Source organism: Neofelis nebulosa, chromosome X (assembly GCF_028018385.1).
Source record: "Neofelis nebulosa isolate mNeoNeb1 chromosome X, mNeoNeb1.pri, whole genome shotgun sequence".
Taxonomy (NCBI): domain Eukaryota; kingdom Metazoa; phylum Chordata; class Mammalia; order Carnivora; family Felidae; genus Neofelis; species Neofelis nebulosa.
Window position 1 is genome coordinate 82,708,165 of NC_080800.1, and position 18,263 is coordinate 82,726,427.

At 41.2% G+C, this 18,263-nt stretch overlaps 1 protein-coding gene and 1 pseudogene across 1 annotated transcript; both read left to right on the plus strand.

Moving 5' to 3' along the window:
• Positions 1-1,066: 1,066 nt before the first annotated feature.
• LOC131502107 (nuclear RNA export factor 2-like) lies at positions 1,067-16,651 on the plus strand. The gene is given in 19 exon segments (XM_058712721.1): positions 1,067-1,114; positions 1,693-1,776; positions 1,885-1,993; positions 2,079-2,214; positions 2,332-2,396; positions 2,526-2,626; positions 2,737-2,844; positions 3,026-3,129; positions 4,716-4,835; positions 5,608-5,745; positions 5,872-5,930; positions 6,027-6,150; positions 6,218-6,279; positions 7,002-7,074; positions 7,606-7,622; positions 7,625-7,787; positions 14,217-14,277; positions 14,417-14,454; positions 16,432-16,651. Coding segments are annotated over 19 exon segments (1,830 nt in total).
• LOC131502975 (aspartate aminotransferase, mitochondrial-like) lies at positions 9,160-10,535 on the plus strand (annotated as a pseudogene).
• Positions 16,652-18,263: the final 1,612 nt, after the last annotated feature.

The window sequence follows — 18,263 nt, forward strand, 5'->3', positions numbered from 1 at the left end:
TTCAGAGCACTGTTGAGAGCAAGGCTAAAGGGAGAGAGACAGTTTAGGAGTCTGTAACATCAGTCTCACCTGACATTAAATTTTGTACTATACTAAAAAAAAAAAAGTACAGCTTGCTGATATTAATTAAATCAGTTTGGTAGCTTATTGGATTTGGAAGGTAAGAGAAAGCTTGCCTACGAGGTTGTGGTGAAGTTCTTAAATTAGAGATGCCTGAAAGAAGGCAAGATTCAGATGCCTACCTAGTGTATAACTCATGAACGTCATACTTCTGTTCTTTATAAATACCACCCAATTTTCTCAACGGTCCCACATAGTTATCTCCTACTTCAACATTTCCTCCCTGATTTATGCCACCTTTCAAATAAAGCTTCCATATCTAGACAGGTAAAGAAGTATGCTTTCTGGTGTTTGTATCATTGTTCTATTCGGTCAAGTTAACACTTTGCTTGCCCTACCATGATGTTAGACCAAGATGAGGTACATGGTATTGGGCCACTGATGTGTCTTCATTCGAACTTGTATGTATTTTTTCAATGTTAAAATAAATTTGATTTTAAATTTATTTTTTATTTAAAACAAAAATGATGGCAGTAGCTCTCCTCAAGGAAAAATAAAGGTGGGAATTGTTGCCAGGGTAATTTTGGCAAAGGGATCTTTAGTTATGAACATGGTCAGTATTAGCTTCATCCTTCCTACGTTTAGGAGGATGATGGAAACATGGCAATGAGGCATTCCCAATAGGACCTCCAAATAAGACAGTAACCAGGGAGCCTGGCTTGCCTACGCAGCAGCTGAGATGCTGCAACGTTTTACTCTCCATGGTCTTTTTCTTCTCTCATTGGAAAAGTGAAGAGTGAGAACTTGAGTAACAACTGAGCAATCCTAATTACAGACTTAGTATTATTGGGGTGAGAGTATATAGAAGATTTTGTAGCATTTCTATACATTTATGGACACTCCCTTCTATCCACTTCACCATAGCACTTCCTCTGCCTTCTAAACCAACAATAGCAGTGTGAAATGGCATAAGGAATACCAAAACAGAACATTTCCAGAGAGAGATATGGAGAACACACAGGGTGGAAACCAAGGGGGCTGGTTCAGGATCACAGTAAGTATCCTGGCAAAAAGCAGGTAATGTGCTGGAGAGGCAGATCAAGGTGAGTTGTGTTGGTCTCATATAGAAATGCTGGGAACTTTGTTGAGGACAAGAGGAGTTAACATCCTTGATCATCTAAGAGCAGGTTCCCACAAAAAATACAAAGGAAACAGGTTGACTGAAAGAAGGTCACAGGAAGTTGACTAAAGGCAAAAGTTGAAACTACTGCCAAAGATATGGAGCAACTCCTCACCAGATGACACAGCATTCAGCTCAAGCTGACTATGGAGGTGTAGACTCTAAATTCATTTTCAGAAAAATAGGTAAGGTTTTCAATGCATAGGATTTGCTGGAACATTATTAAAAGAATATCATTTTAAATATCTAAATTTTATTGTTTGGGAGTTAAATATTTGAATTGGGAGAATGGATAATTAGAAAATCCATGGCAGCAAAATAAAAAGTTAAAATCATGTCAAAAGTCCTACTTTAGAAGTCTTTTAAAGCTGAGTAGACCCGGGTTGGGTCTGTTCTACAGTCTTAATGCCCTGTTGTCTCCCTTCTCTCCCATCCCTTCTTTTCACCCTTAGATTCCTTACGGAATAAAGTATAACAAGACATGGTTACTAAACTCAATCCAAAATCACTGTAGTGTCCCCTTCACCATGGTCGATGTAAGAAAGGATGGTGAATCCAGATGTGTGGGCATAGGGAGGGGAAAGAGATGGCTCAGCAGGGGCCACAGCCTCTGACACTATTACTGTTGCCTTCAATTCCTGTAGTTCCATTATTTAAGAGACCGGGCCCAGTTCTTTATCCAGGATGGTAGTGCTGTCTCTGCATTGAAGGGTATCAACCACAAGATTTGTGATGAGGAAAATAAAAAGGTATGTGTTGAAGATATTACCCGTACCTAGTCCCAATGCAATAAGGCAGGCCAGTGGCTGGTCGTCTTCCTTATAATGAGAGTTCCTAGTGCTTATCCCACCTCTCCTTCTTGTATTTCTACGTGTCAATACCTCTGTTGTACCTTACTCTGTTTTTGTTACTTATTATTCTTATCACTCTCAGAATAAATTGGAGCCAGAAAAAATGGAGCAGCTAAAGTTAATGAAGACTTGATGCCCATTGTATGTTCATACCCAGACCTACTCTTCTTCCCCCAACCCCCAACTTCCCTATATCATGACAGACTCAGTGGCTCTCAACTACCTTTCTCTGCAGCTGACCATGAGAAAATGCTATGATATTGTCCAAAAATGTCTTGACCTCCATAAACTTCGTTTTGACCCAGGTACAACTGACAGCAGTAATTCTAGGGGATTGCCTGGGAGTGACACTCAGAGGTGGTGATCAAGGAGAGGCTGGTGCTGGTCCTGGACCCCTCTCAGCCTTCTGATTACATTCTCTCACCTTTCTGAAGAGTTGGTGGACCATGATATTGCTATAATACTGAATTGAAGAAACTGCATATCTGCCACCCTGCAGATCATCAAAGAGAATTTCTCCAAGATAAGGCCTTATGCCTTATACTGCTGATATTATGGTAGGGGGTGGAACACATGTGGTGGAGGGAAGGATTATTTCTGAGGCCCTAGATAGTAACTGTCACTCTAATTCTTCTTCACCAAAAGCTTTTGTCCTTGAACTTGTGCAAGAACAAACTGTATCAGCTGGTTGGCCTGTCTGACATTATACAGATAGTCCCCACAGTCAAGATCTTGAACCTGTCCAAAAATGAGGTGGGAAGAGGGAAGCAGATCAAAGTTGGGGTTGACAGTGGGTAGTAGTGCTTCTCAGAGTGCCAACTGACCAGAGGCAGGAGAAGGTACCTGAGGGGGTAGGTGGGGACTAGGAGTGCAAAGGCCCAGGTGTCTCTTTATTTCTGGGACATTTTTCCAGGTTTCTTCCTACATTTTTCAGGTACAGTCAGCCTGGGAGTTAAGCAAGATGAAAGGGCTGAAGCTTGAAGAGCTGTGACTAAAAGGGAACACCTTATACAGCACAAACCAGTCCACCTATATAAGGTCTGTGGTAACCTCTGTCACCCCTCCTGGGGACCTTTGCACGTTGGAAGTCTGAATTACCCCTGAGAGTGCCTCCCTAAAGGATGTGGCAGCACTGGTCCTCTAGGAAGACCACAGACCCCTCCCTCCTCTCTCTGTGTCTCTTACTTGTGCTTAGAGGTATTTCCCTTCCTATGACCTGCTCACTTGTTCTCTTGGTCTGGGCTCTGTTTACTCATTCTGCACCTGGTTTTCCATAGTATTCCTTCCCATGAAAATGCTCCAGGAAGCAGGGCATCTTCTCTTCAGGAACAGGAGTAACCACCTTGAGCCAGATTCTGTGACCTGAACTGAGAAGGGTCCTCCAGCCCAGGGCCTCATGCTGATACAAGCCTTCCTGCATTCCTGCTCCTCACCAAGAGGAGCCCTATTTCCCTTGAAACAAATGGGCCCCCTCTCTAATCCCAGGCGGCCATGAAGGCTTTACTGCCCCATGATGAGGGCCAAGGTCTTGGGGTGTTACCATCATGACATCTGTGTGTTCCTCTGACCCAATGCCAGGAACTGACCCTCCTTCGGAGAAACCAGGTTTCCCTGAGTCAAGGGGCCAGAAGTGGGTGACTGCCAGTGAGCAGAGGGCTTCCTGAGGCAGGAATGAAAGTCAGAGGGAAGAGGTACTTGAGGAGATAGAAGGACAGGACTCTCAGAGGCAACCCCCATACATGTCACATTATCCTAACTGGTACTTCAGAGGAGCCCTGCGTGGCCCAGCACAGGTATGATTCATCAGGCTAGGAACCAATTGAGATAGGCACAGGGGCAGGAGGGAAGGTAGTGATCATAAGAGGGGGCCACGGACCATCAGCCCCATGCTGACTTGGGCTTGACCCTCTACTCTTTCAAGGGAAGCTCTTCTGCCCCCGTAGCTGCCTTGTTCCCCATGCTCAGCTCAGGATGAGCTCACACAAGTGACAAAACTTCAACCAGAGTCCAGTGGGCACCAAGCCCAACACCTTCATGTTTTCCATTCCTACCTTGGGTGCCAGGGCCAGCCAGGGCATATGAAGGAAAGGGCAGCAACTAGGGGGCCACTTCCCTCTTCTCTCTTCTTCTCTGACCACCACCACCATAGTGGAACTTTTTTTTTCCCTTTCCTTGTGCTTTTTTTTCTCTTCTTCCTCTATCACTACTCCCCTATGTCCCTCTCACCTCTCTCCTCCCACCTTCACTCCCCCTCTGTCTTCACTTTCCAGCCTTGCCTCTTGAGCCCTGCCTCACTCACTCCCTTCTCCAGCATTCTGGGTCATTCCTGAGGGGTATCATGGTCCTGCAGAATGCTGGACCGCTAGTGAGGTAGCAGAGCCCTGGGCACCCACCCCATACCCTCTTTTCTCTGGAGCCTTCAGTGGGAACCTGGAAGAAGGAAGGAAGGCAGGGAGGGGGAGGCATCCCTAGAGCCTGGGATCCAAATATTGCTTCTTGTGATACTGGAGAAGACAATCAAGACAGTTTAGCGGGGAGCTACCCAGGAGGAAGAAGAGACAGAGGGAGATAACTTTTACAGCCTAAACTATCATTTATTTCTTTCTATTTTTGGTTTTGAAAAGTGCCATCAGGGATTGTTTCCCCACGTTGTTATGTCTGGTAAGTGCCTACATTCATCATTGTCTCCTCTTATTAACATTGATGACTTCCACAAGCACCCTACAGCTTTTTGGGAGACTTACGTAGGTTATGTTTTTGTATCTGACCCTTAGCCTTTTAGGGTCCATAGACTCCTGAAAAAAGCATGGCTATTCTTTTTTTCTTCCTGGGAAAAAAGGCCCTTACACACACACACACACACACACACACACACACACACTCACTCTCTGTCACTCACCTATTCACCCAAGTTTGCATGTAATAATAGAGGCATCCGGGACCCTCTGTTGAAGACTCCTACTGTAGTCTTGCTGATAAAATTTTGGGGGCCATTTCACATATGAACTCTGACCTTTGTTCCCCTGGACCTATTCATGCCCTTTTTTCATCCATTGCAACATTCATGGTACGCACTTCTGACTTCCTCTTCCTTCCTCAGGATGGCCAGGTGTTACCGATTTAATTTGGTATATATATATATATATATATATATATATGCATATTATTGGTATATATATATATATATATATATATATATATAGTATATTATACCAATATAATTTATATTGAAGTCCCCAAGATAATAACACCTTGTAAGGTGAGGATGGACCAAGGAAGATTTGGGATGTTGCAAGGGAGGCTTTGTCTACCACATAGTTTCAAGGCATCTTTTGATATGAAGAAAACTATAAAGGATTTTAGATTCTTACAAATCGAATCATTCCATTTCTGCTTCACTAAGTACCCTTGGGACCATGAGGCAGAAGAGGACTGGAATGGGACAGGCCACCCAAGCATCGGTCTGTTACTGGGTTGAGGGGAACTTTCATGTCCCCTTGGTGGTCCAAACCACAGAGATAGCCCATTGTCTTTGTTCCTCTTCAGATATTACTTGATATATGACTCTGGAGATGAACAGAGTCTCCTCAATGCTTGGCATGATGAGACCTGCTTCTCCCTGACCATTCCCTTAAACCCTGAAGATGCAGCATTGTGAGTATCACAGCTCAGACTCTGCTTTTAGGCTATGTGTCTCCCCAGCAAACACGGGTCGGCTCCTAGAAACATCTACACTGCCTAGAAATATCTATACCACATTCTGTCCCTATTTTTTTCTAGAAACAGCTTGGAAGACTACTTCAAGGATACCAGGGACATTAGGAAGGTTGAGGACTCTGGTAAATGTATAAAGCAAGATCATCATGGGAAAGGGGATGTGAAGGGAACATATATAGAGGCCGATGACCTGGCCCTTACTTCTCTTTTCCCTACAGACCTGTGGATTCAGCTGTTAAAGCATACAAAGTATGACATTGTTGACTCCCTCAATATGTTGCCCAAAACTCAGCATGACTTTCACTCATATGTGGTAGACCTGAGCATCTGGATGGCGACCATGTATTTCCTCCCTTAGGCAGACCATGAAAGTCAGAAATGGGTAGGAGGTTTAGAAGGATACTGAGAGCCTTAGCAACTGTTCTTTACCTTCCCTGCTCTATTTTTCTGTCAATGGGGTTTTTAAGGAAGGTGAGTGTAGAGTCCCCTCCCCTGATCCTGCACTATATCCTGCCCCTGGCTTGGCTACCTCCCAATTCTCCTGGCTTTCCAAGTTACTTCCTTTCCTTTCCTTTCCTTTCCTTTCCTTTCCTTTCCTTTCCTTTTCCTTCCCTTCCCTTCCCTTCCCTTCCCTTCCCTTCTTTTCCCTTCCCTTCCCTTCCCTCACCTCCCCTTCCCTTCCTTCCCTTTATTTTCTTCCCTTCCCTCCCCTTTTGATTCCCTTTGTGTTCTCCCATCCCCACCTTGCCCCCAGACTATCTTGGTCTGACATACATCCATGCCTTTCTTCCCCAACACAGCTTACATGTTAGAGGCACAGGATATGGTATTTTATAGCTCTCATCTGAGTTCCTTACTCTGTTACCTTGGTCCCATTACCTAACCTTCCAGTTTCCTCTTTTGTGAAATAAGCTAGTAATACCCTTATCTTGGGCTGCTTTACAAAATGAATCAAGTGAACACATATTTATCAGAGGATCCAATACATGTTGGGGGTCCTATCCCTGGGAGTTGATTATCCCTACTTTTTCCTTCTCAGTCCTTGAAGCACCCTCATATCTCCCAGTGAAAAACCTATCTGGCTCCCATCAGGGTGCTACAAGACTATCGGGTAAAACCCTGAATGGGGAGTATTGCATGTGTTAAGAGTATGTACAACTCTAAAGGGACATTGTTGTTTGTTGTCATTGAAGTGGAAGGAAATTCTCAAGGTTCTCTCTGTGCTTTCACCTGGACCTTCATCTTGACTTCTGATAGCAATTCCAAGTAAATGCTGTGTTGTGTGCACTGCAAGGGAACAAACACCCATCTCTGGCTGAGGCCAGTGGTGTAGGAATGTGGTACAGCCTAGAGGTTTTCTCAGTATTGTGGAAAGACAACAGATAGAACTAAGGAGAGTTCTAGGTTAGTGGTTAAGAGTGTGGACTCTGGAGTCAGAGTACCAGATTATTTTCCTGACCTCAACACTCACTAGCCAGCTTAGTGACCTTTGTCAAGTTATAACATCTCAGTGACTGACTGTATTACTCTGAAAATGGGGATTGGAGTGTCCATTCCTTGTGCTGCTGTAAAGGGTAAATGCATTAGAATTAAATCTGCATACCTAGCTAAGCTGGTCAACAATCCCTCCAAAAATAGTCTCTGTAGGGGACCAGAAGTACCAGCCAAGGAATCCAGGGGCAGGCACAGTAAGGGTATGGGAGGAATCTGATTGCTAAGTGACAGTGAGAGCAGGATTGTTGTTGGGTGTGGGGTTGTCCATTTCTCTAGTTGTCTGAGGGCCCAACTTTCTCCCAGTCTGTGCATTATGAATGATGACTGATTGTGAGGAATACCAAGACCAAAGAAACTCAGAACACCTTCTCCTTTCCAGTACCCACACCCTTCTCAAACTGCATGCCTACCATCTCCCAGAAGCAGCAGGAAATGATGCAAGTTTTCTGCACTCAGTCTTGGACAAACCTCCTGTGATCTCAGAAGTGAGTGCTTAGAGTCTCTAATGATAAGAGGGAGCTAGGAGAAATGAAGGAATGGATAATGGGAACTTGAAGTTACTTTGTATAAAGTAACTATTTGGATGCTGTACTTCCAAAAAAAGTAAGCTCATGAAAAAGGTATATTAATTTTACTGTGAAATATGCAAATAATTTAAAAATAATATTATGTTCAGATGACATGAGCATGTATATGTAAAGTCCTAAAGAATCTACCAAAACAATATTAGAATTAATAAATAAGTTCGGCATTGTTTCTGGATACAAAATAAATATACAAGAGTAACTTTTGTTACTATACACTAGTAATAAACAATCAGAAAATGAAATTAAGAAAACATTCCATTTACAGTAGCATCCAAAATAACATACTTAGGAAATAGACCCATAAATACAGAAAACAAATTGATGTTTACCAGAAGAGAGGGGATGGAGGATGAGCAAAATGGGTAAAGAAGAGTGGGAGGTATAGGCTTACAGCTGTGGAATGAATAAGTCACAAGGATATAAGTTACAGCACAGGAAATATAGTCAATGGTATAGTAATAGCATTGTATGGTGACAGATGGTAACTACACTTATGGTGAGCACAGCATAATGTATAGACTTATTGAATCACTATATTGTACACCTGAAACTAATGTACAATTGTGTGTCAACAATACTTCAGGAAAAAATTTAAATAACATACTTAGGAAACAAATTTAATAAAATAAATGCAAAATGTATACTCCAAAAATCTGTAAAACATTATTGAAGTAAATTCTAAAAGATCTAAATAAGTAGAAAGTATATTATGCTCCTGAATCAGAAGACTTACAATTGTTAAGATGGCAATACACCCCAAATTAATATACAGATTCAGTGCTATCCATATCAAAATCTCAGCTTGTTTCTTTACAGAAATTGATGAGTTAATCCTAAAATTCATATGAAAATCCAATGAACCCAGAACAGACAAAATGTTCTTGAAGAATAAAGTTGGGAGACTCATACTTCCCTATTTCAAACGTTACTACAAAGCTAAAGTTATCAATACCATATGGTACTGCCTTAAAGATAAACATATAGTTTAATGTAATAGAATTAAAGTACACACACACACAAACATACACACCCTCACCTTTATGAACAATTTATTTCAACCAGAGTTCCAAAAATATTCAGAGTAAAGAATAGTCTTTTCAACAACTGGTTAAAAAAATAACTGGATATCCACCCACAAAATAATTAATTTGTACCCCTATCTCACACCATGTACAAGCATAAATCACCATAAAAATCTTAAAAGCGGTGTCTGTGCCCACTGGCCGTCTGTTCCATCCTGCAGCTACCCACTGCCTTCTCATGACCCACCATGGCTGTGCTGCACTCCAGCCATGTTCTGTCTGAGGTTGCCACCACCTTCCACCGAGGCCTTGCTGCTGAGACTTCTGCCACAGCCAGTTCCTGGTGGACCGTGTTGGGATGGGGCCCCCAGATCCCATCCTGGGAGTCACAGAAACCTTTAAGAGAGGTGTCAACAGCAAAAAAAAAAAATGGTAGTTGGTGCCTACTGAGATGATAACGGAAAGCCTTATGTGCCTTATAGTGTCCAGAAGGCAAAGGCCCAGATTACTGCCAAAAAATTTGACAAAGAATACCTGTCCATCGCAGGATTTGATAAATTTTGTAAGGCATCTGCAGAACTAGCCCTGAGTGAGAACAATGAAGTGTTGAAAAGTAGCTGGTATGTCACCATACAGATCATTTCTGGAAATGCGTCCTTGATGATTGGAGCCAGTTTTTTGAAAATATTTTTTAAGTTAAGCCAAGATGTCTTTCTGCCCAACCATCCTGGAGAAATTACACACCCATCTTCAGGGATGCTGGTGTGTAATTACATGATTATCAATACTAAGGCCCCAAGACATGCAGCTGTGACTTTATAGGCACTATAGAGGACATTTTGAAAATGCCACAGCAAAGTGTTCTCCTTCATGCTTGTGTCCACAGTCCAGGAGTGGACCCTCACCCTGAGAAATGGAAGTAAGCAGCAACAGTGGTGAAGAAAAACAATTTCTTCGTGTCGTTTTACATGTCCTACCAAGGCTTTGCCAGTGGTGATGGCAACAAAGATGCCTGGGCTGTATGTCACTTCATCTTCATCAAACGGAATTACTGTTTGTCTCTGCCAATCCTATATCAAGAACATTGGCTTATACAGTGAGCATGTGGGAGCCTTCATTGTGGTTTGCTAAGATGCTGTGAGGCCAATCACAAATGAAGATCTTGATGCATCCCATATATTCTAACCCTCCAATCAATGGGACCCAGATTGCCTCAACCATCCTGACCAGTCCTGACCTGCAAAAACAGTGGTTGCAGGAAGTAAAAAGCATGGGCCATCACATAATTTGTATGCAAATTCAGCTGGTCTCCAACCTCAAAAGGAAGACTGCCTCCAACTGACAGCGCATTACTGACTAGATTGGTATGTTTTGTTTCACAGGACTAAAACCTGAACTGGTTCAGAGGCTGAACAAGAAGTTCTCCATCTACATGACAAGGGATGGCTGCATCTCTGTGGCAGAGGTCACTTTGGGCAATGTGGGCTATCTTGCCCATACCATTCAACAATCAAGCATTGAATGCATTTCTCAGAAAAGGACATGGAATAAAGTAGGGCAGAGGCATCTGTGGATGGTGTCTGAAACTTTGTGGCTTAAAACCAAACTCCTGCTCATCCTTTAACTTAAGCTCTTAGTTCCAAAAGAGTTTACATGTACAATAAAGACATAGCCCAAAAAAACTGTTGATTATGTCATTGCAATATTTCAGAAGTTTTAACTGAAGCACCTTATAGTGTTGGGGGTACCTCTGTAGAACCAGCATGAGAATAGCATCTACAAGAAGATTTGGGGGAAAGATCTAGTTCTAACATTAGCAGTCAGCCTTGTATTTGTCCTTCTGTGATTGAGCAAACTTATCAACAGACCTTGTTACAGAAATCTTGTTTCATGAAAACCAGTAAGTCTGTGGCCACTGCAGTGCGGAAAATAAAAGATGCTGTTTCTTGTCTTATTTAAGAAAAATAAAACTTTTCTTTTTAATATTTTCAGGCATTTTATTGTTCCCCTCTTCTCCCTTATCATTGCTGTTCTTTTCTTTAGGCACAGAGATCTATAACTAGCCTAGATTCTCATCCTATTCTACTGCATGATTGGCCCTCAACCCCATCCTATATGATTTACTTATTTGAGGAAAAAAGAACATAACTTACCACTCATCCCATACCCTCACCTTTCTCATCAGAGAATAGCAGAGAGTAGGTAGCTGCACTTTACTTCAACATCCTCTACAATGATTTTTTTTTTTATTGTCTCCTGTCGGGATGTCACTTCTGCCCATTTGGAACTTTTACTTCGTTCAGTGTGGTTGTGCATCTCATATCATGAGCAAGAGATGCAGGGCCCAACAAGGAAAGAGGATATCTGGGCTTTGGATTTAACCTTTGTGTACTGCTGGCTGGGCTCACACTTCACCCTTTGAAAAGATAACCACCATCTGCTCCAATAATGTAAACTTATTTCAGCCTTGTTTCTCTCTGTTAAAATAAAGCTATTGCAGACTCCAAAAAAGTCTTAAAAGAGGGGTTCCTGGCTGGATCAGTCGGCAGAACATGCAACTCTTCAAACCAGGGTCATGAATTCAAGCCTCACATTGGGTATAGAGTTTACTTTAAATTTTTTTTTAAAGAAAATATAAGGGTAAATTCTTTGTGCCCTTAAATTAGGCCAACAGTTTGTGACATATAATGCCAAAAGCACAAAAAGAATTGGATCAATTGGACTTCATCAAAATATGTATTTTTTTTCACATCAAAGGATGCTATAATAAAGTGAAAATACAACCCACAGAATCAGAGAAAATATTTGCAAATCATATATCTGATAAGGAATGTGTATCCAGAATAAATAAAAAAATAAACTCTTAGAATTTAAAAAAGAAAAGTAGCCCTGTTAAAATGGTCACAGATCTCAGTATACATAAAAAAGACAGGAAAATAATCAAAGGGCACATGGAAAGATACCTAACACCATTAGTCATTTGGGAAATACAAATCAAAATAAAATGAGATACCATTTCACACACTAAGACGGCTACAATTATTAAGTGAAAATAAATGTTGACAAAGATGTGGAGAAATTGGAGCACTCATATATTGCTGGTAGGAATGGAAAATGGTGTAGCAACTATGAAAAACAGTTTGGCAGTTTCTCCAAATGTTAAACATGTGTTGATTAGACATTTTTCCAAAGAAGACATCCAGATGGCTACCAGACACATGAAAAAATGCTCAACATTAGTCATCATCGGGGAACTACAAATGAAAATCACAATGAGGTGCTTCCTCACACTGTCAGAATGGCTAAAATTAACAATATAGGAAACAACAGATGTTGGTGAAGATGTGGAGAAAGAGGGACTTATACTGGTGGTGGGAATGCAAATTGGTGTAACCACTCTGGAAAACAGTATGGAGGTTCCTCAAAAACTTAAAAATAGAGGTACCCTACAACCCAGCAATTACACTCTTAGGTATTTACCCAAAGGATACAAAAATATCAATTCTAAGGGGACACATGCACCCTGATGTTTATAGTAGCATTATCAACAAAAGCGAAATTATTAAGAGCCCAGATGTCCACAGAATGATGAATTAATAAAGAAGATATGGTATATATACACATGTATCATGGACTATTACTCAGCCATCAAAAGGAATGATAGCTCACCATTTGCAATGATGTTGATGGAGCTAGAGAGTAGTATGCTAAGTGAAATTAGTCAGAGAAAGACAAATAATATATTATTTCACTCTTATATTGAATTTAAGAAACAAAACAGATGAACAAATGGGATGGGGGGGATGATAGACGGAAACAAACCATATGAGACTCTTAAAGATAGAGAACAAACTGAGGGTTGCTGGATGGGAGGTGGACATGGAATTGGCTAAATGGGTGATGGGTTTTAAGGAGGGCACTTGTGATGAGCACTGGGTGTTATATGTAAGTGATTAATCACTAAATTTTACTCCTGAAACCAATATTACACCATATGTTAATAGAAGTTAAATAAAAAATTGAAACAAAAATATTTAAATATGTGATTACCATGTGACCCAGCAAGTCCACTACTAGAGAAATAAAAACATATTTTAACACGAAAACATGTACAGAAACGTTCAGGGTCACCTGGGTGGCTCAATTGGTTGAGTGTCCAACTTTGACTCAGGTCATGGTCTTGCAGTTTGTGAGTTGGAGCCCTGCATCCAGCTCTCTTCCCTCAACATAGATCCGACTTTGGGTCCTCTGTCTCCCTCTCTCCCTGCACCCCCTCCCCCAGCTCCTGTTCTCCTGCTCTCAAAAATAAACATTAAAAAAATATTCATAGCAGCATTATTCATAATAGCCAAAAAGTGGAAACAACCCAAACATCCATCAATTTATGTATAAATAAAATATGATATATTCATACAATGGACTATTATTCAACAATAAAACATAATGGAGTTTTCATACATGTTTGTACATGAGAACCTTAAAACAATTATGCTAAGTAAAAGAATCCAGGAACAAAGACCACATATTATGTGAGTCCATTTGTCTGAAATGCCCAAATAGACAAATCCATTGAGATGGATAGCAGAATAATGATTACAGTATTGGGGCACCTGGGTGGCTCAGTTAGTTAAGTGTCTGACTCTTGATTTCAGCTCAGGTCATGGTTTCACTGTTCATGAGATCAAGCCCCACATGACCTGCTTGGGATTTTCTCTCTCACTCTCTCTCTGCCACTACCCCACTCCCGCTCTCTCTCGAAATAAATAAACACTTAAAAAGTACTAATAGTAATAATAATAATAATGACGATGATAATTACCAGCGTCCAGGAAAAAGGAGGACTAGGAAGTGACTGCTAGTGAGTAAGGAGTTTTATTTAAGGTGATAAAAAAAATGCTTTGATATTAGATTGTGGAATTGTGATTATTACAAAATCTTGTGAATATACTGGAAAGACCCTGAACTAACTGTGCTTACTTCACCTTAAAATGGTGAATACAATATGTACATTATAACAATTTAAAAGTGATTATAAAATTATATTTTTAAATGTTGATTTGTTAATTTTTTATTGTCTTTATTTTTATTAAGCTGGTTTTTAAACAACTCTATTTTTGAATTTTAGTGGGCATGGAACTTAGTGATAGACATTTTCACTAGATCTTTCTTCATTATAACACATAGTGCACATACTGGTACATATGTCCCAGCAAAAAAAAAAAAAAAAGTGACATAGATTTAGTACTGCATGGTCAGCATCTCTCTACTATGTTACTAATGGAGATCACCTGTTCTCCCACTCCAGGTGTCTTCAGGACAATGGGTGGAACTACACCACAGCTGGTCGGGTCTTCACTATGCTCAAGGTGAGGTATGGGAATCACTAAGTGGGTTACAGATGGGTGTTTCTGGGTTTTCAGGAAGGCTAAGAAGGTGGAGGCTGGGTGGCCTGGGAATGAAACTCTGGGATCTGGCTTTTCTGATGTCTCAACTCCTTCCCTTCAGAACAAGGGAAAGATCCCAGAGGAAGCCTTCAAATTAAGGTTTGGATGTCCACAATATCTTTGTTCTCTTTTCTCCAGCCAAAGGCCATTATTCATTTGTATTTATTGTGCATTTTGTATTTTGTTTTTATTTTATGAATATATATGTTACACATATATGTGTTTGTGTAAATATATGAGTACCTAATATAGCAATGCTCAGACAAAAGAGGTAATAATCAACAGGGACCACAAGAACATGGGTAAAATAAAATGGATCACAGGTCCAAGCAGTTGATGTCAGGCATTCACCCTTTGAAAACAACCAGGACCAGTCAAACCTAGGATATCACTAATCCAGGGCACAGCCTAGAGCATTTACCTTCCAGTAGCATCAAATAAATGTCCAGAAGAAGCCATTTGAGTTCTATTCTAGGAGCCTTTTCTCCAGTGCCACAGGGCCAAATATGCCACCACTGCCACATGCCTCCCCATCCCACCCTCCAACCATTCATGTGCCCAAAACTTCATAATAAGAGAATGATTGGGTGCATGGCAAGGCCATTGTGAAAAGCTGTGCTTTCTCAACAAGACAGTCAGAGGGTAGTGAACTATGCAATGCCAGGTGTAGATGGATCCAATGAGAATGGCCAGACCAATTATATATATATAAATTCCCTACATATATGTATACATACATACATATATGTATGAGTATCCCTACAGATACTCATGTATCTGAGTGTACAGTGAGCAAAGTTGAAATACCAGTTAGATCTGGCAATAGACATTTCCTTCTCATCCTCAACTTAATACTCAGTATATGAGTATATCACATTCTTTCCAGTATGTCCCTTTTTTGTAGCCACCTGAAGAAATAGGATAAATTTCCACCTAGAATTTGATGCAGATATCAAGACTGATGGTGCCAAACACACAGAAAGAGGCATGTAATGTGCACATAATGTGTCTGCTAGGGAGAGAACAGTGGAACTCGCAAGATCATTTAAAAATGTATTGAGAAAATAAGGAAAGGGGATTTGGGATTTTTATGGTATATAAGGGGTGGGGACATAGTGAGGGTTTCTGCACACAGACTCATGTGGTTTGGTTCTCCATTGGGTGTCAAAGAAGGGGGCATTTAGGTTTTTTAATAAGCTTACCAGATGTGGAGCAGAGGTGAGGTTTAAAGTTGTCAGTGTTCAAGTATAAAAAATGATCTGATACCTTTTTCCTGACACCTAGAAACAAGCACAGAGATTATGTAGAGTTTATGACTCCACAAAATGAGAAGTCAGAAGAGTATGTCTCAAAGAACAGGACAAAATCACAGCAAGAGAGCTAAATGAAATGGAGATAATCAATATGCCTGATATAGAATTCAAAGTAATGGTCACAAAGATACTTACTAGACTTGAGAAAATAGTGGAGGATCTCAGTAAGATCTTCAACAAAGATACAGAAAATATTTAAAAAGCACCACTCAGAGATGAAGAACTCAATAACTGGAATTAAAAATACACTAGAGGGGAGAGGGATCTAACATGGCAGAGAAGTAGGGGGATCCGAAGTTCTCTCATTTCCCAAACACAGCAGTGTTGAGGCCAAAGGACTTTGGACTCCAAGAATCTGGGCAGCAAAGAGACAGAGTTGCTTCCTGGGACTCACTGGGACAAACTGGCAGGCCACAGGTGCTCGATTGCAAACTGGGAGAGATAAAATGGGCAGTGGAGGAAGGGAGTGGCAGGATCCCCTTCTGCAGAAAGACAAAGGGAAGAGAAAGAGAGGCTGGGGAAGTTTAGGACTGTATTAGGACAAGAGAAAAACCACAGACCAGGACAGAGAAACATCCAATCTCTAACTACCAGGCTTTCTCCTGACTGGGGATGGCTGCCCTGTTCAGGTACCCCAGGGGAGGAGGGGAGCCAGTTCCGGGCTCAGTAACTAGTTCAGACTGGATCAGAAGCACAGTCCGTAGGGGGAGAAAGCAATCCCCCCCCAGAATGCTGTGGGAAGAAGGTATATAACCATTCAAAGGACAAAGACTGCCTGCACCCGCCAACCAGAGACCATATATTGGGAGAGGCATATATTGGGAGAGGCGGAGCAGTACTTCTCCGAAACCAGGGCGTATGGAATGGGAAGTTTTAAGATATCAGGGTTTAAGTCCCAGCCAAGCACCACGGAGGCATGGGAGTCGGCTGAGTGGGACAAACTGTGTTTGCAGCACTGTGAGGCAGTGCGGAGTGGCTCTTGACTGGAGCCAGGATGCATGGAGCGGGACATTTTAGGACATTAGGGATTAAATCCCAGCCAAGCACCAGGGAGGCATGGGAGTTGGCAGAGCAGGACAAACCACCTCATTCATGCCCACAGCACAGTGAGGATGGCCTGAACAGAGTGCTTTGGGACACCTGGTCCATGGAGGAGAGACTGAGGTGTCACCATTTTTCTCCCCATCACCAACAAGATGGGGCTTCAGGGAACATACAGAGGGCCCACAGGGGAGGCAGGACCTCCCCTACACCAAAGCAGGTCCCTCCATGCCTGGTAACTGAATATCTACTTGAGCGGAATTGACGCTGAGGAACAAGACAGCCCTTCCTCCAGACTAGCGCTGTTGCATTGCCTGATTTAATTCTCGAAAATTCTTATCATATATATATATATATTCTTCCTTCCTTTTTTCCTTCTTATCTCTTCCCTCCTCTAGTCTAGTTATTCTGGTTGTTGGTTTGTTTAAGCAGGCATATTTAATCTGTTCTTTTATACATGTTTTACACCTCCTTCTTTATTTTCCTTTCTCTCTCTCTGGATTAAGCCATATAGTTTCTCTGTCTGGTCAATTTTCTTTTCTTTTCTTTTTCCCCACTCCTGTCATTTCTCTCTTTGTATGGAACAAGGCCTCTTCCATCAGCACTGCCTCCACTCTGTTGTTAACATGTAGCTGGTGTTTCTGGTTTTTGTTTTTGGATTTTTTGATGGTTAATGTGTTTTTGTTTGTTTCTTTTTTGTTTTTTGCTGGTTTGTTTGTCTTCCTTCCCAGGGGTACTTCAAAGAACAAATCAAAGCACACCTGGTGGAGGGTCAAAAACATCACCATGAGTAGGGAGATAAAAGTAACCAAAGTCACAACAACAGAGAACAAGTAACACACTCCAAAAAACACTTCTTGAAGGGCCAGGTCCTGGACAGTGTATGACCCCTCTTTAATATAGTAGTGCTCACAGGTGCAGGGAACATAAAAAGCTTTTAGAACACATAGAGACAGAAAACTAGCCAAAATTATGAAATGGAACAATTCTCCTCGAAAGAAATTCCACAAAGAAATGACAGCTAAAGAATTGATCAAAACAGATATAAACAATATAACTCAAAATGAATTTAGAATAATAATCATAAGATTAATCGCTGGGCTTGAAAAAGCATAGAAGACAGCAGAGAATCTATTGCTGCAGAGATCAAAGAATTAAAAAACAGTCATGATGATTAAAAAAGGCTGTAAATGAGATGCAAAATAAACCAAAGGCGGTGATAGTGAGGATTAAAGAGGCAGACAGGAGAATCAGTGAAATAGAAGATAAAATTATGGAAAAAGATGAAGCTGAGAAAACGAGAGATAAAAAAAAAAATCTGGACCATGAGGGGAGAGTTAGAGAACTAAATGATTCAATGAAACGGAATAATATCTGCATCATAGGAGTTCCAGAACAAGAAGAGAGAGAGAAAAGGGGGCTGAAGGTGTACTTGAATAAATCATAGTTGAGAACTTCCCCAATCTGGGGAAGGAAACATACATTGAAATCCAGGAGGCACAGAGAACTCACTTCAGATGTAACTTGAGACAATCTTCTGCATGGCATATCATA